Source organism: Ictalurus punctatus, chromosome 20 (assembly GCF_001660625.3).
Source record: "Ictalurus punctatus breed USDA103 chromosome 20, Coco_2.0, whole genome shotgun sequence".
Taxonomy (NCBI): domain Eukaryota; kingdom Metazoa; phylum Chordata; class Actinopteri; order Siluriformes; family Ictaluridae; genus Ictalurus; species Ictalurus punctatus.
Window position 1 is genome coordinate 4,973,607 of NC_030435.2, and position 15,219 is coordinate 4,988,825.

The 15,219-nt window shown below is 40.0% G+C and overlaps 1 protein-coding gene across 4 annotated transcripts in view; it reads left to right on the forward strand.

Moving 5' to 3' along the window:
* Positions 1 to 15,219, forward strand: part of ift80 (intraflagellar transport 80 homolog (Chlamydomonas)) — an 86,406-nt gene that overhangs the window by 52,409 nt on the left and 18,778 nt on the right. For all 4 annotated transcript variants that reach the window (XM_053688651.1, XM_053688648.1, XM_053688650.1 and 1 more), the window contains exons 9-11: positions 8,046 to 8,225; positions 12,477 to 12,595; positions 12,893 to 12,967. In XM_053688651.1, coding sequence (XP_053544626.1) covers positions 8,046 to 8,225; positions 12,477 to 12,595; positions 12,893 to 12,967 — 374 coding nt within the window. The remainder of the gene's footprint in view (positions 1 to 8,045; positions 8,226 to 12,476; positions 12,596 to 12,892; positions 12,968 to 15,219) is intronic.

Genomic DNA, 15,219 nt, shown 5'->3' on the forward strand with positions numbered 1-15,219 from the left:
AAAGGGGAAGGGAAGTTGAGTCATTTTTGAGAAAAACATTATATGAGGATGAAATGGTCCTGGAAGCACTGTGTGTTTATTTTTTTGAAAGAGAGAAATATATGCTACACATTTAAGTATAGTTACAGCTCAAATATCTAACTATGTAATACGGCTTCTAAAGAGGAAACGTCAAAATTGTGGCCTGCACACTCTTTTTCCGTTAAAAATACATCTGTTCTTTAAGGAACAGTGTCCTGTAGGTGTGTAAAGGTATCGTTGATAGCATGGTGTTCCAAGCATCTATTTTTCAGCAGACGTTAGCTGTCGCTTGGTTCTGTCGTTCGCTTTGCCGTCCAGACCGTGTCCACGTGTATCTGTGGTTGGGAGAGAGCGAAATTGACCGTGCTGTCTGGGTGGGAGGGGTCGCATACACTCGCTCCCCTGTCATAGTAACACTCGCCAATCATGAGCATCTCTGAGCTTATGTATGTGGAAGAGGGCAAATAGTGCTTTCTTCCGAGTGTGTTAGACTGCCCTGTGACACAGTATGAGCAGCAGTTCTAAAGGAAGTGGCTGGCACATTTAAGGAAACACATGTAAGGCTTCACCCTCCTCGGTTGGTAGCCATAACCAAATTAGGGAGAAAAAAAACGGTTTCTACTCACACACTAATGCAGAGAACAGCAAGTGCTTTCACAACTGTCAGACCATTTGGCAAATCTGAGGCAAAGCAAAAAAGCTACTTTCAGTTTGTTTCTGTTTTTTTTTGGGGGGGGGGGTTGACAAGGTGGCTTAGTGGTACGTACGTTTGCCTTGCATCTCCGGAGTTGGGGGTTTGATTACTGCCTCCACTCTGCGTGCGCGGAGCTTGCATTCTCCCCATGCTTACGGGCTTTCCTCCGGGTACTCTGGTTTCCTCCCCCAGTCCAAAGACATGCATTGTAGGCTGATTTTGGCATTTCTAAATTGTTTGTAGTGTGTGAATGTGTGTGTGTGTGTGTGATTGTACCCTGCACTGGGTTGGTACCCCATCCAGGGTGTCTCTCGCCTTGTGCCCTGAATTCCCTGGGATAGGCTCTCTGCGACCCTGTGTAGGACAAGAGGTATGGAAAATGTTTGCTTCTCGGTTTGGATTGGTTTCACATGCAACCTAATAAAACAAAGGACATTTAGGGCTGCAAATGTTTTCATTCATTAGTCAGATATACAGTGATGGAAAAAGGTCAACTAAGCACTGTAGGAGCTAAACCCATAATACAATGATAGCTTAGCTGTGCCTCCCCTTGGCTAGCGACACCAAACTAGCCCAGTTAGAAAAGTTTTATATTTTATCACTCTGGTAGTCCTACAAACAGTGATAACACAGAGGCAAGTGTCATGATAAATCTGTCTTTTTCTGATCATGTCATACATTGACGCGTGCTAAAATTACTGAGAGAACCATGAGTTTGACCTTGCAGTGTATTTTTGAAGGTTTTTGAAAGTAAAGGAATTAGTAATCTGATTGCTTTTTACATGCAGTAATCAGTAATGTAATCAGATTACAATTTTAAAGTAGTAATAAATCGTAAAGTAGTATTCTGTAGTGGATTACTCTTTTGAGTAACTTACCCAACACTGCTCAGACCCGACTGCGATTGCTTTGTTCTCACCTGCCTGAAAGGACCGCACCGATGAAGAAAACACTCCAGGGTTTGATTCGTATGAATTAATCCCTAAGCGTGAAACCTTTGGTGCACACAGTCTTGGATTCCAAAGGCGTTTTAGTTTCCATATTCTAGAGTTTAGGAGTTGATAAAGCAAGTGAGTGGAGATGATCTCAGATGACCTCACATTTCTCCAACCACAAAGCTGTGTTTCATAAATCGACCAAAACCATAAAGCTTTCCACCAGACATGACACATGAACACATACACGGCGGAGACATGCTGCTTTACCTGTCATGTTATATGGGGGTCCACCGTCAACATTTTTCAGGTTAAGCACAGTAGTAGCACTGTTTATAAGTTCTATTTCGACGCTCTCCATATGCTGTTGAGTTTGAGCATTCACTTTTGTAGTTTGGTAAAGTATGTACTCTTGGGTACTTTATAGGCTTTTGTTCCCAAGTCCCAGTTTAACACAGTACAATGGACAGTATAGTGTTACTCATAAACTAATTAGATTTTACTCCTTTGGCAGATGGCTATATTTAGTGTGACTTAAGGGCCCTGGTCAGGGGCAGCTTGGCAGTGCTGAGGTTCAAACTCTCATCCCTCGACTTCTAGCACACTGGCAGCATAATACTTTTTTGCTCCCAATAAACATAATTGCAAAAATAAATAAATAAATAAAAATGCTGTAATACCATTTTTACTGTTTATTTTAATAACAAAACCCTAGCTGTAAACCTATAAAGCAAAGATTAGATATTTATTTTATTTTAATATGTTATGCAGGGTTGCCTGAAAGTTTGTGAACCCTTTAGAATGTTCTACATTGCTGCATAAATATGACCTAAAACAATAATATTTTCACAAACATCCGTAAAATAGATAAAGAGAAGTCAATTAAACTAGTGAGACAAAAATATTGTACTCGGTCATTTATTTATTGAGGAAAATGATCCAATGTTACATTTCTGTGAGTGGCAAAAGTATGTGAACCTTTGCTTTCAGTATCTGGTGTGACCCGCTTGTGTAGCAATAACTGCAACTAAACGTTTGCGGTAACTGTTGGTCAGTTCTGCACATCGGCTTGGAGGAATTTTAGCCCGTTCCTCAGTACAGAACGGCTTCAACTCTGGGATGTTGGTGGGTTTCCTCACTTGAACTGGTTGCTTCAAGTCCATTTCTATTGGATTAAGGTCAGGACGTTGACTTGGCCATTCCAAAACATTAACTTTATTCTTCTTTAATCATTCTTTGGTAGAACGACCCGTGTGCTTAGGATTGTTGTCTTGCTGCGTGCCGCGCTTACTCTTGAGATTCAGTTCACAGACAGATGTCCTGACATTTTCCTTTACAGTTCGCTGGTATACTTCAGAATTCATTGTTCCATCAATGATGGCAAGTCGTCCTGGCCCAGGTGCAGCAAAACACGTCCAAACCATGATACTACCACCACCATGTTTGACAGATGAGATAAGGGTCTTGTGCTGGAATGCAGTGTTTTCCTTTCTCCAAACATAACACTTCTCATTTAAACCAAAAATTCTATTTTGTCTCATCCATCCACAAGACATTTTCCCCATAGCCTTCTGGCTTGTCCACATGATCTTTAGCAAACTGCAAATGAGCAGCAGTGTGCTTTTTCGAGAGCAGTGGTTTTCTCCTTGCAACCTTGCCATGCACACCATTGTTGTTCAGTGTTCTTATGGTGGACTCATGAACATTAACATTAGCCAATGTGAGAGAGGCCTTTAGTTGCTTAGAAGTTACCCTTGGTTCCTTTGTGACCTCGTGGACTATTACACGTCTTGCTCTTGGAGTGATCTTGTACTCCAGTCATCTCTGATAAAATGACAACAATTGCACACGGTCATCTCTGCCTGAAATGCAATGAACAGCAGCTACGCTAATCCTTCTCCAGTTGTTTCCCGTTCTCACCTCGGGACCAGCCTTGGATCTTAACATCATATAGCCGCTGTTGGAAAGGGGGTCAAATATTCAGAAGATGCTGGAAAAGCAAAAAATGTACAGGACCTGGAGGATTTTTCTGAAGAACTGCAGAAGTTTCACTGCTCAGGACTAACAATGGGCTCGTGAACAACTATCACAGAACATAAAAACAGTCGTTGATCATCCAGGTATTTAACGAAGAAAAACAAACAAACAAAAGCTTTCTGTAAGTGAAGGTTTATTTAACATTCATGGAAGGAGTCTCCACTGTCAGTGTTTCTGCCACAGACTCTCGCCAGTCTCTCAGTATCGCGACAAGCTGCGTTTTCTTTGTCATGTTAACTTCAAGAAAGAGAAAAAAGTAAGCGATTAACTCGTCTCAGTAATCTTCCACAATGTTAAATGTAACTAGAAATGGATAAAAATATGTCTAATAAATTCAGACTCGTACTAGTTTACAATGCTGTTTCATAAGAGGAATAAAACATTTTTGCAAGTGCTGTTCTAGGAAAACGAGCACCTGGTAGTTTGGTAACAGTAACTCTGATAAAAGTAAAGCGTTGAGGCATTATTGGAGTTTCCAAAATTGTTAAAGCACAATTATAATGATTTATGAACGTAGGCTTTCGTAAATTCGGCCTTGAATTTGTCCACATGACTGGATTTCAATACAAATCAATACAAAGTGTTTTTTTGTCTAAACATACTTAAATACAGGCCATTGAGAAAATGAAGCTTATTTGCAAGAAATAATGGAAATAATCTCTTTGGCGCAATAGTCTTCTTACTCTTAAATCCTGCCAGTGAGTTAGGATGTGTGTACTTTATGAGCCAAGCCCAATTCTGAGTCGGGCTAATAAGGGAGTTTTTCCCTCTGTTCGTCACGTATGAATAGACGTTCAATAACCACCCCACGGTCGCAGTGAGCACGCGCGTGAGCACTGTAAATATGACACGATTATTCATTACTCCTCAAATTCCCTTCATGGGGATTTTTAGTAGGTGGGGAAAAAAATCGAAGGGAAAAATGTCTGATGGATGAAAGAGCAAATTTATCTCGACCCCTAATGTGGTGGAACACGGCCCTGGAGTAACACGCAGAGACGCACTTAAGAAATATATTCAAATAATGATGACATGGTATAGGACTGCAGAAGAAAAGACGTGAAAGGAGTGTAAGTGAGAAGGAGAGGCTGATCCGGGGTCGTGTAGGGGACACTGGGACAGGAGGTTAGGAGCGCTTTTGTCCTGTCTTCCACGTGGAAAAGCCACACACACACACACACACACACACTCTCTCTCTCTCTCACTAACTAAACAAGAGTGCTGGACGGGATTATCCAGTTGCACTGGAGGCCATTATTATTGAACATCTGTCTGATTTAAATTCTCGCCGCAGGCAATGCACACATTCATACTGTACACTCTCACTCTTTTATATGCACACGTCCCGTCCTCTTGTACTTTCCAGACACACACATATACACGCTTCTATCTCGTGCAGCAGGAGTCTAATGGCACAATGTGTTAGAAGCATTAAGCGAACACAAATCCAAAAAGCGCTCCTCGGCCCGCTGTCATGTGTCTTGGCTCATTGCAGTCTGGTGTATACATTGCGCTCCATCTGTGAGTCACCCGTCTCCTCCAGAGAGCTCTAAAGCCTGGCCACGCCGCCGTGTTTGCAGAAGAATAGATGGAGCACTATTATTTTTAAATGCTTTCGCTTCGTGGCCAGCGGAGCAGGTCCAAGCTGAGCGCGGCCCTTGTTTTGAAAAAGGTATATAAGAGTAAACTTCAAACGCACCGGTTTTGGAGCAGCCGAGGCTGTTTCATCTTTGCTTTCCTCTCTCCCCCTCCCCCCAACTCCTCAAGAAATCATTTTGAGCGCGCATTTTTTTTTTTTTTTTTTTTTTTTTTTTTTAACAAGAAGGGAGAAAATAAAAATAAAGAAAGAAGTGAAAGAAAGCACCACCTTTTGATATGAGCGCTTGGATTAATTTGGATTGGATGAAAGTGATACGTTTTTACACTAGGGAGGAAGTTGACTTAAGGAAAGCTTCTATTTTCGACACCGCTCGGCTTTAAATAGAGGCCCAGGTGATCAAACGGCTCTATTTCGGGCTGTCAAATGCAACCTTTCGCCTTGATTGACCAAAGGAAATAACTCCTCACCTCAGGATCTGAAATTAAAACAGACTCCTCCTTGTGCGCTAATAGCTTCTGTGAAGCTGGCAATTTTATTTTTGTGTGGTAAACATACATACATACATATATATATATATATATATATATATATATATATATATATATATATATATATATATATATATATATATATATATATATATATATATATATATATATATTAGTGTGTGTGTTTTTCACATTTCCTTCCTCTCCTCTGGCAGGTCCAGCCACCTGCACACACTAAAAAAAAAAAAGAAAAAAAAGCACTGACTTGGCAAGGTCAGGGGTTATGAGATGGATGTCAGGGGTGTTTGCGGCTGAGCGGCACATCGGGGAATGCCGGTGTGCCGACTACAGAGAGGGGGTTTGTTTCAGGGAGAGAGGGAGCGAGGCTAAAGAGAGAGCAAGTTCTGCGGAAAGGAAAGATGTGAGAATTTCTAAACACTGAAGAGCGATAAATGGAAGTTGAAAAGTAACAGAAAAGAGCCGGTTTGTCTCCCACAAACGCTTTTGCTCATTTATTACCCACTTGCTGTACTATATAATCATGTAAGGAATATCTACATCACCACTCCATTTGAACATGAAAGTAGCGTGTATTTCGGGGCGGCGGGGGGAGAGAAAATTCTTTATCTTTTTCAGTTGGCCGAGTTTTGGCCTCTCGAAACCCCTGCTTTCCATCTTGAGGTGAAACTATTCTTTCCTTCTCCTTAAAATGTCTAATGTAGGCTCGGACGTGGTCTAAATATAATCCGTAAACACCACAATTACACAAGTGTCTGCAGAGCGCCTCCGAAGCCGGCGCTCGAATCCGAGCTAACAATAGATGAAGCCTCAGAGCCGAGAGGGACTGCGTTCTATAGCACCTGAAACCACAGGCTGGCTAACAGAGCCGAGGTTGTTTTCAGCAGTCCTCCACAGCCGAGCAAGTGAAACGAGGGAGAGAGGAGAGACAGGTGAGCAGGGCGAGAAAGGGGTTGGATTTCCATTGGTTCCAAGTCTTTGCTTCTTGTGTGTTTTAATAGAGGAACAAGAACGATAGTGGAGAGCAGCTACACACTCTGCTCATACAGATGTATGTGTACTAATGTATATACATAGCGTTTACACACACACTAAAAGCTTTTCTGAGTGTGGCTTATAAATGAGTGTATGTGTGTGTGTGTATGTATGTATGTATGTATGTATATATATATATATATATATATATATATATATATATATATATATATATATATATATATATATATATATATATATATATATATAAAATATGAGACTGGGGGCCAATCACGTGTCGTCTTACAGTTTATCACTACCACTGACTTCCTGTTCACTTGAACTTACTGGAAACATGACACATGCTGTAGCCCTTCACTATCCAATTTTCTGATCCGCATCATAAGTTGCTGGATTCGCTGGTTGCGTAACAGTAGCTATGTTTGCATTCAGCCTAGTGAGCTATTAATCATCCAACTGACAGCCCAGAACAAATAAATAAAGAATAAAACATGAGTGTGTATGCTGTTATGGGAAAGTAATCAACAATGTCAAGCGGAGTTACAACCTTTTACCACTCTAAAGATCCTATAACGGCACATCCTTAAGTGGTTTATTCCTCTTATACGTCAGAAATCTGATCATTATAATAATTACAATGATTCATTTATTAGTTAACATGTCATACTTTTTAGCCAGTTATAGTTACGTTGAGTGTTGTGGAACGTTGACGAAAACAAGTGTAATCTCCTGTGGTTATTCCCATCACAGCCTCTCTAAAGCAAGTGGATTAATATAAACATATGAGTTGCTTTATATATGAGAGCAGCTGCTGTAGGATATTAATCAGCAGCAATCCTGTCAGGTAACCAGCTTTCTATGGGACTGAGGTGCATTGTTTTTGCAGGCTAGTTAAAGCATGCTCAGTCACACACAGATTTGGCGCTGTGCACCGTACAGCTGTCATCCTCAAACGTGGGAGTGTTAATGTTAATGTTTGGTTCGGCTTGTACATGAAGTACGCGAGCCCAGCCAACATCTGAATATCCAGTTTTATGCTAAGTTATATTTATCCAGGGTCATGACCTATAGACGTTGTAGAATAAGACACTGCTAATCGTGGACGCAATAAAAAAAAAAAAAATTGTCTGAGGAAAGATCGTTATTCATATTGATTACATTTAAACCTCGGGATTGTGTTATAGGTCAGCCTTGAGGACTTGAACCCATTTTAATTTTGTCCCCCTCTCTCTCTCTGTCTCTCTCTCCGTGCACAGTGGTCATATGCTCTGGAGAAGCCGAACACAGGCAGCGTGTTCAGCCTGGCCTGGTCTGCTGATGGCACTCAGTTAGCAGGAGCATGCGGGAATGGCCAGGTCATCTTTGCTCACATCGTGGAGCAGCGATGGGAGTGGAAGAACTTTGAGATCACGCTGACGAAAAGACACACCATGCAGGTACGCAGCTGTACACATCCCAACACATCCGGGGTGAATTCTTCCAGCTTTCGCCCAGCGTTCCCAGGATAAGCTCCGGAGCCACTTCGACCCTGACCATGATGAAGATGAATGCATGAAGAAATGTTATTCTAAACAGGTCTCTTTAGTGTACATGATCTGAGAGAGTTTGTGTCACAAGTGACAATGGTTCAGAAGTGACCACGTTTGTATTTTTGATTAAATAGTACATGTCCAAGACTTTAGCCCAGCACAAGCATTTCATCTCATGGATCTTTTGAAAGCTTGCAGAAAAGGGGCTTGTGGTTTGGTCTTTTGTCAGTAGAAAGCACAGTGACTTGGATCCGATCCCAGCTTTTAGTCCAGGACCAGCACGGTTGGCCAGTTTCCCAGATGTAAGACTTGGACACTCTTCATTGTAATACCCCACTGTTATCAGATGGACATCGTCACTGGTGTATAAAAAGCTTAAACCCGTGAGACGCTTTACCACATTATACCGAGATAACACACACCACAATCCGTCCCAGATATTTCCTGCGCTTAACTCTGTCAGCTCTTCATGTTATAGAAGATGGGTTCATTGTTCATGTTATAGCTTTTGTTTCCATCCATGAATGCATTCACATTAACACCAAGAACTTTGCAGTGAACTGGACAGCAGCGCTCGGTAGCGTTAACTGACCCGTTTCGCAGCTCCCTGTGAAAAACAAACGCACTGTCATTATTCCTGGCTTGGCTTTGATCGAGGCCTGCACAATGTCAAAGCCCTAAACCCGGCAGCAGCATCCTTCAAAATCCTCCCAGCTGTTCCCAGCTCTCACAGACCTGCTGAAAGCTGAAGGAGAGAGGCCTGCGCTTTGTTCCATTGTTTATATATGAAGCATTGTGAGTCAGATTAAATCCCAGCAGTGCAAGTGCTCTCACAGTCCACGAGGAACACAGTTGGCCACTTTATTTCCAGGTGTGGGGATTGGACGGTGCCCATCGCAAAATGATATATGAGTCACATTGTGTTAGGATAATAGACTGTTAAAATGCACTGTGTTATGGTGTATGGTATATAAAACCATTCACATGTTGAAATTTGGAACATTTGTACCATATATAGTTCTGAAAACGACATGCTTTCCTGAACTGAAATGTGTTTCACCTTTTGCATGCATCTCAACTGTTTTTAAAATCTGCTTACCTCCAAATATATATATATATATATATATATAAGATTGAAAAGATTCCACTCCGACTGCGGCAGACATTTTGACGGCCTGTATCTGATTTAAAAACTGTATTGATTAGGACTATGTCCATTTTTCTCTGCTACATATCTATCCAGCTACCCGATCAAAGCATGACATAGAGTGTGTGAAGAAATCTCACTTAGCTAGCGAGGTTTTATACAACTTCATGCAGACTGACCGTTTTTAACGCTCCATTTGTTAAACCGGCTCCTTACACAACGTGATCTTTGCAAGAAGTACAGACTAAACAAAAACAGGTAGTTTTGCTGAAATGTACATCCACTGAGCACTTTATAAGGAACACTGTACTATTACTGGGTAGGCCCTGACTTTACTCTGAAAATAGTCTCAGTCCTTCGTGGCGTGGATTCCACAAGTTGTTGGAAACATTCCTTTGAGATTTTGGTCCATGTTGACATCACAAAATCCCTGCAGATTTTTCAGGTGCACTTTCTTGCTGCCGAATCTGCCACATCGCAACGGTGTTTTAGTGGCTTCAGAGCCAGTGACTGGGAAGACCACTGATGAACACTGAACTCATTGTCATGCTCATAATCCAGTTTGAGACGATTTTTGCTTTCTGACACGATGCATTATCATGCTGGAAGTAGATGAAGTAGAAGAAGATGGGTAAATTGTGGCCATAAAGGGATGCACATGTTCAGCAGCATTACTCAAATAGTCTGTGGGATTCAAGCGATGATTGATTGGTATTAAGGTGTGCCAAGAAAATGTTCCCCACACCATTACGCCACCTCCACCAGCCTGGACTGTTGACACAAAGCAGGTTGGGACTATGGATTCAAGCAGTTTGTGCCAAATTCTGACCCTACCATCTGTGTGCCTCATCAGACACTGAGATTCTTCAGACCAGGCTATGTTTTTCCCGTCTTCAACTGTCCAGTTTTGGTGAGCCTGTGCCCACTGCAGCCTCAGATTTCTGTTCTTGGCTGACAGAAATAGAACCCGACGTGGTCTTCTGCTGTTGTAGCCCATCCACCTCAAGGTTTCATGTGTTGTGCATCCTGCGATGCTTTTCTGCTCTGCTCACTGCAGTTGTACAGCGTGGTTATCTGAGTTACTGTAGCCTTCCTGGCAGCTCAAACCAGTCTGGCCGTTCTCTCATAAACAAGTCGTTCCCATCCGCAGAACTACCTCTACCTTGGTTTTTTTCTCTTCCTTTTATTGCACCATTCTGAGTAAACTCCAGAGACTGTTGTTCGGGAAAATCCCAAGAGATCAGCAGTTATAGAAATACTCAAACCAGTCCGTCTGGTACCAACAACCATGCTGTTTAATTCCTAATTCTGATTGGCCAGAAGGTTTTGATTCGTTTCCTATAACAGCAACTAATTCAAATCACAAGTCATTCTAAGACTTCTATATAAATTCTATAGTAACAGCTTACATGGGGACTTGTATGGGTGGACGCTCTACATAAACAGATTGCCAAAACGTATAATAGTTGATGTGGTGAAGTTTTCACCAGGAGATGTTTATTTTTGGAAGGATTCTCCAATGTCGGCAATCTGTATTCAGCTATAAAGGTTTTTTTTTTTAATTATTATTTTATTTTATTTTTTAGAAAGTCTAGATAGAGGATAGAGGACTTTGCAGGTTTGGGCTTCCTCAGTAAAGCGAGGGAGCAGTTGCCGTTGAGCAAGCCGTTGTTTATAGCAGTTATAACTTGAGTGATAACAGGACCTTCCACAACATCAAATATAACTATAAGAAGGAAAACCACCCAGTCGTTGATCATTTTCCTAGAATAGCATGCCCTGATGTGTATTTATTTTTAAAAACTAAAGTTTGTGAGACTTTCTTTCATGGCCGTCTCATTCGAAGACCATTAGTGCTTGATGTGATAGTTCTACAGTTGCGTAATTTAAACCTTTATTGACAGAAGTGAAAAACATCCTTTATCTAAATGGGTTTTCGTTTTTTTTTCGCAGTACAGGGAAACATGTCGAGTTCTTGTTTGTTGTCATCTCACATACACAGTTAGCTGTTGTATTATTGAACTCTACTGCTTCCAATGTAGTATTATATGAAGGTTTTTGGTGAATAATTTATACACCTTCTACAGAAGAAGCATAAGGTCATTTCCTGAGTGCATGCACTGCTAAAGTAAATGAATTGCCCTAAGCTGAGAGGTGAGAGGTGGAGTTGATTTGTAGTGGACTGCTGACATTTCAGTAAGGAAACGTGCTGTGTGAAAATGTATGTATGTATGTGTGTGTATGCGTTTGAGAGAGTGTGTGTGGGTGTGCACCATTATACCATAAGCCTCTGAGTGTAGGCAGTGACAATGGCTAACTTGTCCAGGAGCAACCACCACTGGAGTGTGTTTAAACTCGCGCAAACCGCAAGATATTTTTTTGCGTCTCTCGTGTGTTTCGTGTTTTACTCCCCTGTGCATGTACACACACACACACACACACACACACACACACACAAACACACACCCTTGTTATAGATAGCCCTTGCTGAGTTGAGTTTGCAAAAAACCAAACAACCCCATGTCTTCAGCTGTTTATTTTCTCCACCGCTTTCTTTCTCTTTTTTTTTAATTTTATTTTTTATTTTTCATTTATCTTGCTCAAACAGACACATCATGTCCTTTCCTTTTCACCCTTTTCCTATTTCTATGTATATTTTTTGCCTATTTTTAGGCAAAACTTGCTATCTTGGTTGGTGGGTTACCACTTTGCGGTGTATATTCTTGGTTTTATGATGAACTAATAATGTGGATAAATATTTTGGTGACTGAAGATTTATATATTTATATACGGTTTCGTATAATAAGTGGGGTGTGTGATTAAGAATAATAATAAAATGTATTTATAGAGCACTTTATTTCAAGTGTAGCTCGAAATGTGTACAGTGTGAAGTAAAAAAAAAAAAACACACACACAAAGAATCAAAAGGTCAAAATTAAATGAACGAATGAATGAATAAAAATAATAGCAATATAAAATCTATATTAAATCTGTTGTTGTTTGTATTTTAGGTGAGGAACGTGCTGAATGATGCAGTGGACACTTTGGAGTTCAGGGATCGAGTTATCAAAGCGTCACTATCTCATAGTCACCTGGTTGTGGCCACGGCTCTGCAGTGTTTAGTCTACAAGTATTTCACCCATTGCAGTTCTTTTACTCTTTCTATTCACCTTTTTACTCTTTATTTTTATTGCTCAGTTGCCCCCCACCCCCGATTACGCATTGATATCGTACCGTGACTCACTCTTTAACAGTGATCTCATGCTGTGGTGTGGTCTGAGCGTTATTGCTTTCCTGATTTTTGTATCCTTTTCATTTATGTCTGTTTTATTTAGTCGCAGTCGTATTATTTTAGTAGTTCTAATAATTATTTGAAAAATATTATCGTTCTAATAATAAGAACAGTGTTGTGAACTTTCTCTGACAGCACTAAAAACTGGAACACGCCACTGATACTTGACTTGAAGGAAGGCACAGTCAGCATGATCCTCCAGGCTGAGAGGTGAGACGCCCGTGTGTGTGTGTGTGTGTGTGTGTGTGTGTGTGTGTGTGTGTGTGTGTGTTTTGTTACTCATTTGAGTTTTATCTCTGAAGCCAGAATTTCTGAGCTCATTTTCAGTGGGACGCCAAGAGCAGGTTAGAATACTAGTACTACGAATACTAAATACTACTAATACGAACATGATTAAATAGGTAAAGGATAAAACATGGCATGGTGTGCTGTTACAGGAAAATAATCAACGACAGGAAAAAGTGGAACATTGTCCTTTTTTTTTTTTTTTTTTTTTTAAATCAGTTTATAGCTACATTTTACAGAGTCCCTAAGGGGACATGGTGATTGGAAAAAATACCAGATGGGAGGAAAACGTGTATTTCAATGCGTTTGTGTTTGCTCGCAAAACATTTGCGTTCCCAGAGAACTTTTCCATGCGCTCGACGAGAGTTTTGCGTTCTCAACTGATGAACTGCGTTCACGGGGGAACGCAAAAGCATTGAAATATAAAGGACATTTAATATTGTGGAAAGTCTGCGAAACAAAATAGTTTCTGTTATCACTTACATTATAGCAGCAGTCGCTTCCTCACCGGCTTCCTGTTTTTATCTATGTTTCTTAATAAGACCAGAAAAAAACAGCTTGAATCACCAAGACAAAAATAATGAGTTACTAAGTAAAAAAAACAAAAACAAAAAACAAAGGAATTGCATCAAAATAATGAGATATCTTAATATAACATGTTAATAAGTCAAAATAACAAAATATTCACTCAGAATAATGAATTATGTCTTGAAATAACGAGTTAATAAGTCAACATGATGAATTGGTAAATCAGAATAACGATATGTTGAGATGATATCTTGAGGTAATATCAAGATAATATCTTGAAATAATAAGTCAAAACAAGTTACTGGGTCAAAATAATGAGATAATATATTGAAAAGTCAAAAATAACGAAATATTAAGTCAAAATAACAAGATACAGTCTCTTGAAATAATGATTTTGTAAGTTAAAATAATGACTACGTCAAAATGAGATACTAAGTCGGAAAAGCAAGATAATATCTTGAAATAATGAGTTTGTAAGTCGAAATAACAAGTTGCTTGGTCAAAGTAATGAGATAATATAGTGAAAAGTCAAAAATAGCAAAATATGAAGTTAAGTAAGGTGATACTAAGTCATCCACCTTGCAACTCAGAAAGGTTTTTTCGCACCTTGAGGGCTTCAGGGCTTCCATAGACACTGGAGACTCCTTCCATAAATGTTCAGTTAACATCTCCTTACAGAAACCCATATCGACGATCATACATTTTTCTTTGTTAAATAACAACACCTTTTAAATCCCCTTATTATTAGACTCCGATTACATTTAGCGTCCGTATTATAGAATTATAGAAACGATAACATATTAGAATGAATTCTAGAAATGGTCCAGTGGATATAAAAAGTCTACACACCCCTGTTAAAATGGCAGGTTTCCGTGATGTGAAACAATGAAACCAAGGTTAATCATGTCAGAAGTTTGTGAAATTACAACGTGTAATAAAAACGAACTGAAAAACCATCAGAAACATTTCTAGGGAAATTATAAATAAATAAATAAAAGTACGATAACCTGTTTGCATAAGTGTACACACCCCTAAACTAATACTTCGTTGAAGAACCTTTTGATTTTATTACCATCAGCTTGGCACATCTTGACTTGGCAATACTTTCCCACTCTTTCTTGCAAAAAGATTCTAGATCCTATCAAACTCTGAGGGCATGTCCTGTTCACAGCCGGCTTCAGGTCACCCCCCAGATTTTTAGTTGGATTCAGGTCTGCCATCCATTCGAAAGCACTGATCATCTTTTGGTTAAGCCATTCCTTTGTTGATCTGGATGTATGCTTTTGGTCATGGTCATGCTGAAAGGTGAAATTCCTTTTCATCTTCAGCTTACTAGCAGACACCTCAGGGTTTTGCACTAAAAGCAGGATTCCTTCCGTCTTTTCTTCCAAAAAAATCAGCCCTAAAGCATGATGCTGCCACCACCGTGCTTTATCGTGGGTATGGTGTACTTTTGGTAAGGTGCTTTTTTAAAATTTTATTTATTTATTTATTTATTGCTCCAAACATAGCTTTTGGAGTTATGGGATTATTAAACCTTTTGGATCGGTCTCATCAGACCATAAAACATTTTGCCACATGGTTTGGGGTGATTTAGTTGAGCCTGGATGTTATTGTGAGAAAGGGCTTTCATCTAGCTAGCCATCCTA